At 40.5% G+C, this 15,347-nt stretch overlaps 3 protein-coding genes across 7 annotated transcripts in view; 1 reads left to right on the forward strand and 2 right to left on the reverse strand.

Annotated features, from left to right (window-relative positions):
- The window catches only part of SLC12A1 (solute carrier family 12 member 1), a 47,399-nt gene extending 43,374 nt beyond the window's left edge, over positions 1-4,025 (reverse strand). For both annotated transcript variants that reach the window (XM_026856264.1, XM_026856265.1), the window contains exon 1: positions 3,615-4,025. In XM_026856264.1, coding sequence (XP_026712065.1) covers positions 3,615-4,025 — 411 coding nt within the window. The remainder of the gene's footprint in view (positions 1-3,614) is intronic.
- Positions 4,026-10,379: 6,354 nt separating this feature from the next.
- CTXN2 (cortexin 2) lies at positions 10,380-12,924 on the reverse strand. Of its 2 annotated transcripts, none has more exons than XM_026856263.1 (2): positions 12,641-12,924; positions 10,380-10,826 (listed from the first exon to the last, which is right to left on the reverse strand). In XM_026856263.1, exon 2 carries the CDS (start codon positions 10,770-10,772, stop codon positions 10,524-10,526), a length of 249 nt encoding a protein of 82 aa, XP_026712064.1. In that variant the 5' UTR covers positions 10,773-10,826; positions 12,641-12,924; the 3' UTR covers positions 10,380-10,523. The 2 variants fall into 2 exon arrangements, with proteins under 2 accessions (XP_026712064.1, XP_026712063.1); XM_026856262.1 differs by having other exon boundaries at positions 12,454-12,924.
- A 725-nt stretch (positions 12,925-13,649) lies between these two features.
- Positions 13,650-15,347, forward strand: part of MYEF2 (myelin expression factor 2) — a 29,295-nt gene continuing 27,597 nt past the window's right edge. For 2 of the 3 annotated variants that reach the window (XM_026856256.1, XM_026856255.1), the window contains exon 1: positions 13,665-13,766. The gene's annotated coding sequence lies outside the window, so the exon portion shown is untranslated. Of the gene's footprint in view, positions 13,767-15,347 lie in introns of all 3 variants that reach the window. The other variant, XM_026856254.1, reaches the window with a different exon arrangement.

Here is a 15,347-nt window from a genome sequence, read left to right on the forward strand (position 1 = left end):
TTGTGCTCACAAATGAGAAATAAGTGACTGGATAATAAATTTCGACATGGATTAAACTTGATGCCTATGGCCCTTTTGGCCCTAAATGGAATGAGAGTACAAGATCTATTGAAAGCCTGTGACTTTGAGCTCCTGAGTTACTCGAATAATTTTGACAATTCTTACCCTAAAATAATAATAGCTGTGTTTGCTCAAAATACAGTAAATGATTACCGTGAGTTAAGGAAGATTAGCAGAGTAATATGAGGGCTTTTTGCTACCGTGGTTAAAATTTCAAAGACAAAAAAAAAAAAAAAAGAGTTTAGTCTTTGTACTTGAAACAAGTTGTTTCCTATGTACTTTGAATTAATTTGTGCTCTCTATGCCATTATCATAAATTATGGCCTTAAACCTTCCATAAATGCATTTTAAATTGGTGTGCTTTAGTGAATGATTGGTTATTTACCAAGCAGCTGTACCTGTGCTACTCATGCATTAAGGATGTGAAATAAAAATGACAGAACATTTTTAAAAGCTACCAAAATAAAAAGTTAACTTTTTTTTTTTTTTTTTTTACATCCTTTCCTTGTTTCAGAACCGTTTAGTCTTCGTCTCTCCTGGGGCTAAAGATGATGAGCTCATCAAGTCTCCGTAACAAGTGTGGAGAATAGCCAAGATGAAGAAAGGTTAGATGATTTCTTATGTAGGGTAAATATTAAGCCCAAGTAATTATCACCAGCCATCAGCTGTGAAATAGCACTTAGACTATTTTTTAGGTATTTAATTGGCGATTTGTGGCTTAATGTGTGCAAAACCTGACACATCTTGCTAAAAGATGACACACATTTGACTCCAGCAGTGTGGGAACTAGATATTTGACGTTCCTTTCAGCCTGGCTTACATTCTGACATTTGAAAAATCACATATTTAAAAAGTGTATTAAATATTAATGTTTATCTTCTGATGTTAAGCCCGGCATCAAAGCACAATGGTGATGCTTATCTGATGTTCAGCAATCTGAAGTCAAACATATGTCACTTATCAGAATCTGGCAATGGGCTTTGATGGGACAGTTGTCTTAAAGAATTTCAGTTTAAAAAAAGCTGGGGGTGAGAGGGGTGGATTGCTTTGTGGGGTATGGTGTGATAAGCCCAGATTTTAGAGTAAAAGTAAAAAGGAATAAGGCATCTTCTCCAGAACTGCATCTTGGGCTATTAATCTGACACCCATCTGCTCAGCGTGGCGTTTCATCCCCTCCTTGGCGATGTCTAGAGAGCCTGCTGCTGCTGGGGCTGGTGGATAGGCACCCCATCCACCTGCACATGCTGCTTCTGCCTCCTGATGGGAGCTCAGCCTTTTCATACCATCTTAATTCCCTTCCCTACTAATCTACTATTTGGTGACCTCGTGTTTGTTGATTCTTCAGAATAAGCTCTGTTGACCAAAGTGATTTGTCCAAGGTCACAAAGTGAGTCTACGGGACAGCCAGGAATAGACTCCAGCCATGCTAATGGTTGGTCATTTGTTCCAGTACTGTGGTTAGTGGCTCCCAGACCAGGGCCACAACTCACATAAGGGCACAGTGGGTTGCCAGTGTAACAAAAATCCCATTACCTCTGACATTCACCTTCCTATTTTGCGAGGCATAAGATTATCCTTCTGTAAACTGGCTACTGGAGAAAGTCTGGGAATGACTAAGCTAGATGATTCTCTTTCCTATTCCCTAACGGTCCCAACCTGTGTTGTTCATTTTATTCTGGGAGAGAATTTGCCTTCTTTTTAATCTTCTCTAAGTGAAAGCCTAAAAAAAACCCGAAACAAATATACCTGATTTTATTTAAAATAAACAAACCATTGAGAGACGCAACAGCAAAACCCCTGAATTTTCTGGTAATGGTCTAAACTGAAAATCCCTTAGTATGCTAATGTCCACTGTATGTTCATTCAGCATTACATTCAAAGCCAAAACACTGCTTTTCTCCTCTCTGGCCACTCCTGAAGTAAATTATTTCTATAAGAGGAAGTTTCTTCTAGGCATGGAAATGTGTTTAGTCACTTCAGTAGCAGTTTATACCTCTGAAAATGAGTAGGGATCGCAAATTCATTTTCTTCCCTTTTCACATCCGCTTTGCATTAATTTTTGGAAATAAATGATGACCCAGGTAACCTGTTTCTCCTTTCCATGTAAGCCATTTTATGTAGGTCTGTGGAGACCTTAATTTAAATAAGTCAGGCCAAAACTAGGAAGCTGTCCTAATAAGATCCTAAAGAATCAAGTCCTAATTTCCTAATTTTTTTGCTTGATTTCATTATTTTAATCCTCCTTAGGACAGATGAATCTTCAGAGAACTGAAGTTTGAACAAGATCTCGACCAGCATCCAAAAATCAGATGCTTGTTCAAACTATTCAGACCTTAGAAGTATGTAAAACTGAGTGGAATGGTGAGGAGAGCATGTTTTCTCTGGAGGTTTATCATTTCACTTTTGCCCGATACAGAAAAAGGATAGGGGGTTTTGCTGCATATTGGCATTTTAATCTGAGTTTGACTATAGAGGTGATCCCTCTCCTTCCAGCCCTGCCCTGACAAGTGCACAATTAAGAACTTCAAAAAAGGTTTGACTTCAATTCTGTAAGTAGGTATATCCTGTGTCTCTCATCTGCTTTTTACAAGAGAACTTGGTATTGTTGCTTAAGGGGGAAGAGTCTAATTTTACCCAAGTATATCATATTATTCCACTGTTTTGCAATAGGTTTTTTAATGCTTAACTGTTTCAAAGTGCTTAATCTAGTTGTTCTTGACCCTGGAAGTTGTCATTACAGCTTTCCATGCTATCTATTTTGCATGAAGGTGAGTCTTCCACATAGGGAAATCAAGCTTTAAAAGATCTAGATAGGTGAATAGACAGCAAAATTCACCTACCAACCTATATGAGGCAGTAACACGGAAATTAGTGAAAATTTGGTATTTCCAACTTAATATTACCAACTTCACAAATTCTTTCCTGTGGAAGTTTTGAATGTGCAGACCCCAAAGCATTATACCCAACTAATGTATATTCTTCTGGTGAGTAGCCATAGGGGGTGACAAAAGTGAGGATTATCACGATAAAGGGCATGTTTTGGTATTTTCATTATTCATTTACTGTAGTGTGTATGGGGGAAAAAAAAATGGAGCCTATAGGAAGAGTCTGCTAAGGGGAGGTTTAATATATATATTAATGAATACAGCAGAGGAATCTGTCAAACTTAGTTATGCATTGATGTTAAATTCAAGCTTAGAATAAGTGTGAATTGTGTAGCTTGGTTAAATTATTAATTGATATTCATCATCTACCATCCTAACTCTTAAGTGAAAGAGAAGAGATTCAGTAGTTCTATACTTTTAGTCACGATTAACCTATGTTTTTCTGCCTAATCAAGTACATTACTATCACCTTTTAATAAAAATCTTTGCTTTGAGCAGTGTACATGGCAGAAAACATATTGCAGCTACCAAAGGAAATATGGTAGGTGATTACTTGCACTTTTTCTCTTGGGTAAGGTCCATGAATTTAAGGACTTTCTCATATTAATAAACAGAATTAACAGCCTGGAAATGGAATAGAGAAAATTTGTGTCTTTCCTTTCCACTTACCTTTGCCAGTTGTTCATGAATTTCTAATAAGCTTGGTCTGCTGAGCTTATTCCCACTGACGCTGCCAGTGTTTCTATAATAATCAATTTTGGGAACTGGATCCACCGTGTTATGGCCAAAAGTCTGTAGATAATACATTTTAGTGTGGGTATCATAGGGATGTAAACTAGCTTCTGTTTTCTCCCCGTTCTGAAGGAAATTGTCATATAATTCTCTTTTTCCTGGTCTGTAACTGATTCTCAGTCTGTTATGTGCTTCGTCAGTAAAAGATGTTTCTTCATAATGTGGTGGTTCTGAGCCCACATCCTCTTGGGATGTCTCATTGTTGTCATGGCTTTCATTAATTATATTCACTTGAAACCGATTTGCATTTGGATCCAAGAATACATTTGGCGAATTATTCATTGACATCTTCAAGGATGCACTAGGCTTAGGTCACTGATCCGTTTACTCTTCTGTGGCTGCAGCTAGTTAGTTGCAGCTACAGCAAAGGGCTCAGGGCTGTTGCATATGAAGTCTTTGCTCGTCGAATAATAAAGTTCTGAGAAATTTCTCTTGAAATCTCTAAGTAGTCTTCCTAATGTCTGCTGTGTTTCTGCCATAAAAAATAGAAATAAAACATTTCTATTAACTTACACAGTTAGATAAATTTTCCAACATAAGCTCTCCCCTGCCTCACCAAACAGCTGTGAGACTGTCATCCTATGACTAGTTGAGCCAAAGACTAGGTTTGTGGGGATGTTTCCATCTGTGACAGATGCACTCAACCCCTTAAATAAACTAGCAGTAGTTTGCTACAGGCTCCAGAGTTCTAAGCTGTAAACGGGCCAAGATCTCTTCCAGTTTCAATCTGCTCTCTGAAAACCCGCAAAAGAGCAGAGTGAGCATCAATGCACGTGAGCCTTGATCATGGGAGTAACACATGAATAGCAGGTGGCTTTTCCAAGACTTGTGAGAAAAGTTGTGGGCACAAGGGGTCCCATGCAATACCTTTTCCATCACTTGTAATTTGAGTACAAGCCAACCACTTTATTCCATAAATATGCCAGCCTAAGTGAGCCACCTTTGAGCTCTCCCTGCTGTGCAGCCTCCCCTTGAGCTGGGACACCTCTCAAGGTTGCTTATCAAGGCAGAGAGACCTTTTGCCAGCAACAGGTCTTCGGTAAGTGACTGAAATCACACATAACCTTGTAGTTTAATTGGTAGCCTTAATCAGCAAAACATACGGTAACATTGATTTTGTCTTGGAAACTTTGATTTTTGCTTTGATAGTTTTGAATCACTGTTCAAATGATTGTGCCATACAGTAATAGAGTGAACCTTCCCCTTGAACTTTGTTAAGTCACATTTTTACTACGTCATATTAAAACCACTTTTGCTAATGCTTTTGATGGATTCTTTAAGTGACCTAAATCACACATTTGTGACAGGCAGCAATTGGCAGTCAGCAGGATCCTAAATCAGGATTCACAGCAAACTGGCATAGTTGGCAGAACCCTAAATCAGGATTTGCGGCACTATCTGTATAAAATGGGCTCTGGATCAGATTCCAAGTACCTAAAATTGATTTTCAAATATAGTATTTCTTCTAATCATTCAGTGTTTAATTGAAGCCAGTGGAAGTGTAGGCAGTACAAGGGATATGACACAAGATTCCATGAAGTCCATTTAGTGTTCAAGTTCCACTTAAATATTATGCTACCATGTATATTTCTCTCAATGCAAATTTAATTTTAGACTATAAAAGCTTCAATCATTTTTTTTTTAATTAACTACAAAAGCTAGGCTTTAAGTTTTCAGTAGTTCCAGGATGGCAACAATTTGTGATCAGGCAATTAAGATATAGCAAATTGTTCTTTTTTTACGTAAATAAAATTAATGTAATATGGAGGAATAAATAGGCAACTGAAACAGATCCAAAAATAGCACTGGGTTTCGTAAATTATAATGGAGGAAATAAATGACTATGGTAAAGTAGTAATTATTGAGAAATACTAAAAATAGTCCTAGGCGTTGGAAGGTTCATAGAATTTTACACTTAATTTTATACTTGTACTCTCAAAATACCCTTTAAGATGATTTGAAAAAAAATGTAGCAAGTCATAGAATCACACAAATTGGAAGGGACCTTGGGAGCTTATCTAGTCCAACCTCCCACTCAAAGCAGAGGGAACACTGAATGTAAATCAGGTTACTCAGGGCTTTTACCAGTCAGGTCTTGACATCTCCTAAGGACAAATTCCACAGTCTGCCTTGTCAGCCTATTCTACTACTTAATTTTTTTTTTTTTTTTTTTTTTTCTCCCTTTATATCCATTTGGGACTGTGCATGTGTCACTCTATTACCATCACCTCTCACTCTTCTGCTGTGTAAAGAGCATGGCTCTGCCTTGTCAGTAACCTCCATGGGAGCATGGGGGGGCTGCTTAGGTTCCACTAATGCTTTTTCTTCTTCTGGTTAAAGAAGCCCTGTTTCCTTATAGGGCAAAAGCTTCTACCCCTGACCATCTTGTGGCCTTCCATCAGCCACACACAAATTTATCAACATCTTTCTTACCTGGGCACGTGATGGGGGACAGGTAGACAAATTTAGAAACTGGGTTCTAGGTACAGTCTGATGAGTGCGGAATAGAGGGGAATGGTCACTTTTCTTGATCTACTGGCTGTGGTCCTGTTAACTCAGCCCAGGACACCTTCCACCTTCATTGCTCCCAGGACATGGTGCTGTCTCCTCTGTAGCCTGCTGCTCACCAGGTCCCTTCCAGAAGAGTTGCTCCCTGCCATGAGGCCCCAGCCTGTACGGTGCGGGGGTTTAGTTTGTCCAAGGTACAGGATTGGCGTTGGTCCTTGTTGAGTGTCATGACATTCCTGTTGGCCCATTCCTCTAGCCTGTCTAGGTCCCTCTGAGTGGCAGCCCACAGAGAGGTGAACATCTGATCGTTGTACAATCTGCTTCCCACCTCCGCTTTGCCACACAGACCCCCTCAAAAAAAAAAAAAAAAAGCAAAGAAAAACCCCAAGAGCCAAAGAGGCGCTTATATTTAAGGCCCTTAGTGGGTTAAGTACCATTGCAGCAACTTACAGCGTGGCCTGGATGGCCCTGACATGAGCTGTTGAAACAATGGCAATCCGTATGTCTTGAAACACACTTCTAAGGAGATAAGGGAGTGTGCTTGTATAGGCCTGTGTAATTCAGTAGGAGTCCAGGTCTGTTCAAACTGACTAAACCAGAACATGCTTAGACTTTGAAACTCTGCAAGTGTATGTAAACCAGAAAGTTTTACAAACAAAATATATCTATATAAAGGAATATATGAACGCAAATCTGGGTAAATAAGCCCATTAGAGGCATTTTTTTTAAAGTTTTGTGCTTTCACAAGAGGTTGGACGAGGTGACCTCCAGAGATTTTTTTCCAATTTAAATTTCTCAATGATTTTGTGAAATGTATTTGGCCCCTTGGCCCAGAAAGATAAAATATCTCATCAATGTTTATACCTCAGCAATATAAATTTTCTCTAAAATCACATATCAAAATTATAATTTGAAGAGCTGATAATCAAATGTCCTCCATCTTCAGGATGAGATATAGCTAAAGCACATTTTCCCAGTTCTTTCATCATCTATAGATAATATTCTGCTGTCACCTCTTCTGCTATGATACCACTTTATAACCCTCTAATATTTATGTTGGTTTTCCTGCTTAATGTTTTGTAAGCCTCACAGCAATATGTTACATTTATTTAGTTTATTTTACTTCTGCAGGGTTTGGATGATCAATATTATTATTATTATTACTGCTACCACACATTTCTGATCATAGATAGCATTCTGCTTCCTTCAGCCTTTTCAAGTTGTCAGGAAGTGTTTCATCTTCAGGCATGAAGGACAAAAACAAATCTTTTGTCATTAAGGTCAGTGAAACTAGGTTTGTTTCCATTTCTATGACTGAATGAAATCCTGATTCTTTGATGACAATGAGACTTTTGCTACCAAGTAAAATGATTCTGTAATTTCACTGTCTTATTTCCATAATATTACTATTTTGCTAGGAAAAGAAAAGTCTCTTACCTTTCTGCTGTTCTTGAAAATACTACTTTGATTTTCACAGTGTATTTCCAGAGGTGTCTCAACTGTTATTTGCCATTAATTTTGTGTTTCGTATTCTAACGCTACACATAAATAATCAAGTTTACCTTATTCAGGATAGTTTAACTTACCATTCAATCCTGTGTTTTTAGGGAAGGGCAATCTGCCTCTTTTATTCATGCATGTGAGTGTGTCCCTCTCTTTGAGGCATTACAGACTCTGCCTTATTGGCCAGATTTTCCTCCTGCTTAATATACTGAATAGACCATCCAATCCCTCTCTTTCAAAACATTTCTAGGTGGTGATTTAGAGAGGCATTCTAGCTTGTTAACTATTAACCAGCAAATGTACCTATCCATTACAATTACTGTGTTTATGGTATTGCAAAATTTCTAATGGGCCTGAAAATACTTTTGTTATCTCCATTTCCCTCCCAGCTATGCCTGATTCTGTGCACAGATCATGATCTCTCTATTTTTCAGTTCTGCATATATAGTAACGGAGATAACAAGAGTTCAGGCTTCTGCTCAGCACATTTTATGCAGAAGAGATTCCAGTGGAGTCAGCGGGATCAAACACTGGTGGGTCCCCTTGTCCTACCTGCGTTTATGAACCATTTGCTCCTACCCCCGTTCAAAGTTTTACTCTGTATATTTAAGGAAAACCTTTGAAAAACCATGTTCTGTGTATTCTTTCTGGGAAGGCTGACTCCCTTGTCTTTTGAGGGTGCAGAGAAGGGCAGGCAGGAAATGATGAAGCTTTGTAATCGTGGGGGAATTTGATCATTGCTTCCAGCAATAGGCTGAGTCAAGAACAAAAGCAGTAAGACAGTATTGGGGTTCTTTGGGTATGTTTGCTGTGTAGTTTAGAGATAACTGAACTATATTTAACCCAGATAACTTAAGTACCTTCAGCATTCTAACCTGACAGCACAGAGCTCAGCTGTGCTGGCTGGGTGTGTGTAAAGAGAACGGCAGTGTCAGGTCTCTGCAGTGGATGATCCCACCCAGCAGTAACAGATCACATGAACCAGTCTACTGATATCTACCTTTGGTTTTGTGGTTAAATTAACTAGGGTAAATACAATATACTGAATCTCTGAGGGTCTGGCTTTTTTTAAAAAAAATGCAGAATCCAAAGCAGTCTAAAAACTCTGACATTCACAAAATTGTTTTATGTTTTATAATTCCAATGAACCACTGTAGATTAGTGTCGGCTGTTCCTCTCTTATATTCCTCAGACAGGAGATTCATGTCCTTCCCTGTACAATCAAGTATTTCATGTTCCAAATGGCACTTGTGCTCTGCTGTTCCACTGACTGCCTCTGCCTAGTATATAGGGCAAAAGGGGCGATATGTATTTTTCAGAATACATGCAAAAGAAACCAACTGCTGTAACTGATCTCCTTGTCTTTGCTCCTTGTTGCAAACAGAGCCGTTTAGCAAAAGTGACAGTGCTTAAAATTCTAATGCCAACCTTCTTAAAAACTGAATTGAATTTCTGTCAAGTACTGTCACACTTGCTAAACAGCTGTGTATGCGAGGGTGACCTTGAATACCCAGATTTGAGTCTCTGCTCTCACTGTTAGTTCTTCTGCCTTGATAGGATCTCCTATGACCAATTCTTCAGCTTGACAGTCCAGATCATAACTGTGCACAGTTGTAGGAGCACAAACTGAAGAACCAGCTGTGGGGAGGGGCTGGAGAGTCCCGAAATCTCCCATCAGCTCTGGACCCCTGTCCCCTTCGGGGGCTGAGTACAAATGGGGATGCAGTGTGACTGTCTCTGCTTGGGCCTTGCCAAGCTGGTGTAACTGCTGCCGGGAGCTGTTAACCAGGCAGTTTAAGTTCCAGTTCAAATTGAATCATCTTGCACAACCAAGTGGAGTAAAAAAAATGGCATGCCTTGACCAATTCAGCCAGACTGTAAGATTGGTTACTTAACATTCGCTTTTTCCCTTTCACCTAAAATTTTTAACAATATGTGAGAGAGACAGTGGTGAACTGGGACTGTGGCAGTGTTAGTTTGGACTGGAGTTCTGAGCAGGTAATATATTTTGTATTGCTGAATGTTTGTAGAGTAAAAAATTCCCTTGATGATGTTTGTTTCCCTTCCACTAATTCTGTTTGACTTTCTGTTGCTATAGAGTAGAACAGAGACCTATCCAAAAAATACTCTCCTGAGAGCTACGCACTGTCTGCGGAGGACCACATTAAGTTTCACACAGGAGAAGCAACATACACTGTCCCTATAAACAGTCAGTAGTACAGGACCTGCTCTTCTTGGAAGGTCAGAGGTGAGTTAGCAATTGATCTTCAGCTTTCCTGTCAGTTCCTTATTATTGGTAGCATGGACCACTTCCCCACTTATGTATTCTCAGTATACAAGCACAGTCTCTGAGCTTCAGAAAATTGTGTCAGGTGAGGAGGGGGGGGAGTTACCACTTAAGCATTCACCCTTCATGAGCCTGTCTTTTGTCCTTCACCTTTCTCTCTAGCCTGTCATGAGATACAGTAGAAATGAGATCCTCCTCTGAAGAGGTAGATATCATCTGAGTCTTAAAATACTTTTTGGCCATGATAACTTTCTAGTGAATTTTTTATTGTAGTGTTTCTTTGCTGTTAACCATTTCTCATCTACCATTCCATTGTTCCTCAAATAAAAGCAACATGAAGTGCCTTTCGAGTTTGCAACAGATATTTATTTAACAAAATGGATGCCACCAACATATCTCCAAAAGGCAGATATGTATAACAAAATAACAACGGTTGGTTTCCAAAATGAAATCAACAGCAATTTTAAGGCAGGATGTTCTGTGAGTTTTCATGCAAGAGCATATTCAAATGTTCCTTTATCCAACCCCTCAACTTCATCTTCCCATGTAGAAGAAGGCATACTACTGTAGGGGTCGAGCAAGATTTTGAAGCATCTGATAATTAGAAGTCCCAAGAAAACACACAAAATCCCCACAAAGGCAAAGCCAGTTTTTTGCTCTAAAGTCAGAGGGAAGGCAGACATTTCATTGACACTCATGCTGGCTGAAGTGTTGCTGCAGTAATTACTGCTCATCATTGGGCATCACATCCTGGTGACTCTGTGGGATTTTCACCTCTATTGCTTCTTTGCCTGCATAGAAAAGTAGAATCAGTTTGGTTAGATCTAAATGAGTGTGTATATCTGAGCTGTAGCATATGAACATTTGGAAATGAAAACCAGCCTGGATTTTAGTAGTGTCCTGTTGTTTTTTCACATTTAAATTAATGTGGTAAAATTGCAACTTTTAGCCTCTATACACCATCCACTTACTGGCCTCTGTTATGAGACAGCAAACACAATTTTCTGGCTTTCTGCCTCCTTAAAACAGAGTAATTTGAGCACATGGCTGTTGCAAACAGTGTTTTGTCAGACTGGGCACAAGCTTACAGATTCTGGTTTGGCAATACTCACCAAGGTCTCCACCTGGAGAAACCAGTACGTTTTCTGAAATGGCTTTATGGCTCAGTCCTTAAACTAGTTAAACTCACAGTGACTTCGGATGGAATTTCAGCCAAATCATGTGGATTTTGCTCATGTCATTTAGCTTGTAAACCTAAACAAACAGATTCGACTTGTAAAATAAAACATTCTGTGTGCAATTTTAGTGAAGTCTTGGGCTCCATTTTCAGAAAAATGCTGTGTGCATTTTGAGCTTGTAAGAAAGAGAGCATATTGGTAAAATTGCCCCTTCACCTTCCTCTATACATGTCCACTCTTGTGTGTGAGGAAAGATCAGGGGAGAAGAGATAACAGAAGTAAATTCCCTTCCCCTAAATCTTGCTCTCATTTGTTTCTCCTCCTTGGTCTTCCCCATTAGATACTTACATATCCTGACATTTTTACAGGCATAGTAAACACCAGATCTGAACATGCTCCTCGTGGAGCTCAGGGGACTGACCCTGATGTGTGTCCTATGGGGACAGGATGCTTGAGCATCTCCACCCCGGCATTGCTACCAGGAGAGCTCTGTGTGTTTCCAGCCAGGAGAGACTTTTGTCTTTTTAAGGACATTTTATCTATAGATTTTAGTTGGGGCTGGGAATCATTCTGCTTTATTTTAGGTTTTCCATCAGATACTGAAATCAGATCTTTCTTTTGTCTCTATAGGCAGCAGGAGAATTGGAAGGACTGGGACATCAGAAGTGCCAAAGGACAAAGACGTTTTTATTTTAAGGTTGGAGTTTGAGGTTTTTTGGCTCTTGTTAACACCTATTTAACTAACACACCTCGAGGGAAAAGTCTTTTCGTTAAAAATTTATCAATCTTTCCCCAGGGAATTCCCAGTATCCATTTATTTCTTGGCAGAGTAATTAGGCCACCCAGAGCTCTGTGCTGCCATGGCTACACTGCTTCAGGTACCTGTGCTGGCAGCCAGTTTAAAGGGAGCTCCAGCATCTGTACTGCAGTCATGGCTGAAAGCAGCCATATCATGAGTCAGGCTACAATTAATAACAACAGGAAAACTAAAAATAAGATTTGGTATTCCTGAGAGGACAGAAATGGATAGAACTTTTATCTTGTTTGGTGTCTCCTTTCTCACTTCAGAATTTGTGGGATTTTGGAATGCTATGCTAAAGAATAAAAATTTTAAAACAAGGATTAAAAGAACAAGGCACAAGACTTTTTCTTTTTTGCAATAGCCCTCAATATATTAGGCATTAAATAATCTGGTTTCCTATTACAGTCTTTACATGTTTGCCAGAGCATAACAATAAACCATGTTTGTTCTGTAGAGCTGTGGATGAGATCCTTCCTTGTTTTGAATGATATTCTGCTCTTGGGTCATGCTGGTTTAATTCCTGTTAAATTGGAGAAAAGATCCAGACAAAGCCTATGGGAATTAGAAGTATTGTCAACAACAATCAATATTTATTTTCTGAAAATACATCATTGATAAAGCCCACCTGCTGTACGGATTTTCATTGGGCATACTTCCAATTTTTCTATTAAGTTTGACCTTCTGTAGGAAAAAAAATGTCACAGAAAGTTCAATATCACAAATTTATGTCACAAATCAGTTGATGTGAACATGAGCCAGTCAAGGAAAAAAAACCAAACCTTCCAAAAGTCCTCGGACACTGGGTTATAAAAATTAAATTAGAGGCTTATAAAATCATATGTAGACACTACTTGGGAAAGCCAGACCCAAAAACCTGATTGCTATCTTGAAAGACATGGAGAGAAATCTTGGGAACAGGCTGGCTATGGAGAACCCTGCATTTGAGCTGAGTCCAGAGAAATATGCAGATGTTTTAGGTGACATTTCTTCACTGTAGAAATTCCAGTCTTGCTAATTTTGCAGATTACACGCTGGAATTAGTGGGATTTGTTTGTAGGTTATGAGCTTGTGAGATGTTATGGGACAGAACTCTGCAAAGCTTGACTGATGCTGAAACACGGAGTAGTAACAATTTGACTGAAAGAGCTGCATGAGAAAACAGTGGGCATTTTGCTTAAGCTTTGAGTTCTTCTCTTCCTTGTCCCAAATTTCAGAAATTGTAATTGAAGCCTTAAAGTTCCCAGAACAATTTGCTCTAATTATGTATCCCCAACACTGTGGTACCAAGACTGATCCTGAGTGCCTTTCTACTGTTTTCACATTTTAGTGCTGCATACAGGTTAGATGTCCTCTCCCAGTTAGTCAGATACCCTTTCATCTGCTGCAGTGTATGTGTCAACTCGTGAGTCAGAAGACCGTGAATATTAACTAACATGGCCTGGATCCAAAAATCCTTGAAGATAACCTTTAGGGCAGTATGATGGGGACAGGCATTATATCAGTTAGAATCTGCAGAGTCATTTTGTAGGGGCTGACCTCAGACTGATCCCTCTTGACTTCTTTTTATAGGTCAAGACTCTACTCATCCTTTGATTTATTGCCTGTATAAAAACACTGGCATAAAGGAAGGCTCTTTAACATCCTGCTGTGAAATAAAAGGCCATTGGAGGACCTTGTGAGGCCAGAAGAAACAATGGGAGCCCTAGAGAAAACAGGAATGAGGAAAATAACTTAGCACATAGATCACTAAGGTAAGAACAGAAGTATGAGCTGGGGGTGCTGGCTGCACCTGTGGAGGGTGAAGGGGAACACCATAGGCTCTAAGTATTGTGAGGCAGCCGGAAGAACGATGTTGAAATTCTTATTCTAGCAGCATCACCAGCCCAACTCTGCCAATGTTTGGTGTGGATTGAAGATCCCAGCCCCAGCTTTTTGGTGGTTTGGGCGTCACTTTTTTTAGACCTAGCATCCACCCCTGTGTTTCTGGAGATACTGAGAAGATTAAGAAAGTAGCCAGTAAGTCTTTGATAGAGACTTCCTCAGTTAATCTTCCTTGTATTTTGGGTTTCAGTCCTTCCCTCACAGAACCCCCTATAGGGTTTTTTTTGTAATGGCTCAGTACTGGAAATGAGTGCCCGTAACGTCTGCTCAAGCTGGGAGCATTCATCCTCCTGGCATGATTAATCCTCAGGTGCCTGCAAACTCACTTCATAAACGATAGCGTGTAACAAAATGGACTAAATCAGTTGCCATCTGTTCTCCCCTTGGATGTCTGCAGCCCAGCTGCTGGTTCACGGATCTGGTCATTCTGAAGGTACTTCAAAACAGCTTCAGTCCCAGGCTTGTGTTTCCGTGACAGCGAGCCTGAATTGAAAAGGTGCTGGTGTGGTTAGGGACAAACAGGCATCCTCTGGGAGCTTCAGCAGCACTTCATTTACACTTAGCTATCTGGTCAAGGGAACTGAACTGTATTCCAGGAATGCTATTACAGGAATTGGGCACAGGAGGTAGTAGGGCAAAAGGATTAGCAATGGAAAGGACCTAACGAAACAGGAATCAGCAAGAATTGTCCAAAGGGTCTAAGCCATCTGAGTTAACAACACATGGCCAGGAATGCTGCAGAAACAGCTCTGTGAGCACACAGCCAACCTGTCATGCTCCTGTGCACACTGCATGCCTGTATTCTCGGAATCGCTGGGGAGAAGACTGTCTCTCTGGGGTGAGGTTTCTGAGACAGCATACAGGGAGATGTAAGTAGGAAGGCCAGAGCATGGATGTCCGGCAGATGAAAGCTTGGATAACTGTTCTGCAAGGAGAGCAAAGCCCCACAAAAACAGGCAGTGCTTTTGCAGCACACAGGGCACAGGCAACACTTTCACATGAACGGCATTCCCCTGCATAGAACCTGCAGCCGGGCAGCGACACTTCCAGCCTTCAGACCAGCAATGAATTGCAGAAATGAGATTTCATCCTTCGTAAATACGCAAACCTGGAGTCTCTGTCGGACGAGAGCTCCTGTGCCCATGAATTCATGTACGTGGTCTAGGTTTGGAGAATATAGAGAGACAGGAAAATAAAACGTTCACTAGCCTCATCCTCAACTTGTGAACGTGGGAAAGTGTTGCCTGCTTCCTCGGGGATGGAGGCTGCGAGAGAGCGAGCACCTGCAGAGCAATTGTTGCTGTAGGGTTGCACGCAGAGCCTTCACTTTCACCGCCCCGCTTCCCTGGGGGGCGCAGATTTGCGCGTTTGCCCTCCCTCCGCCCTCGGCCGCCCCCCGCCCGGGGTGCCTGCCCCCGCGGGCCGGGCCGGGCGGTGCCGCAAGGTCAGGC

The sequence above is a fragment of the Athene cunicularia genome, assembly GCF_003259725.1.
Source record: "Athene cunicularia isolate RWA chromosome 10 unlocalized genomic scaffold, athCun1 chr10_part1, whole genome shotgun sequence".
NCBI classification, from domain to species: domain Eukaryota; kingdom Metazoa; phylum Chordata; class Aves; order Strigiformes; family Strigidae; genus Athene; species Athene cunicularia.

Bases quoted from the DNA above. Each gene is read 5' to 3' on its own strand.
- CTXN2 (XM_026856263.1), bottom strand. From the start codon at position 10,772: ATGATGAGCAGTAATTACTGCAGCAACACTTCAGCCAGCATGAGTGTC.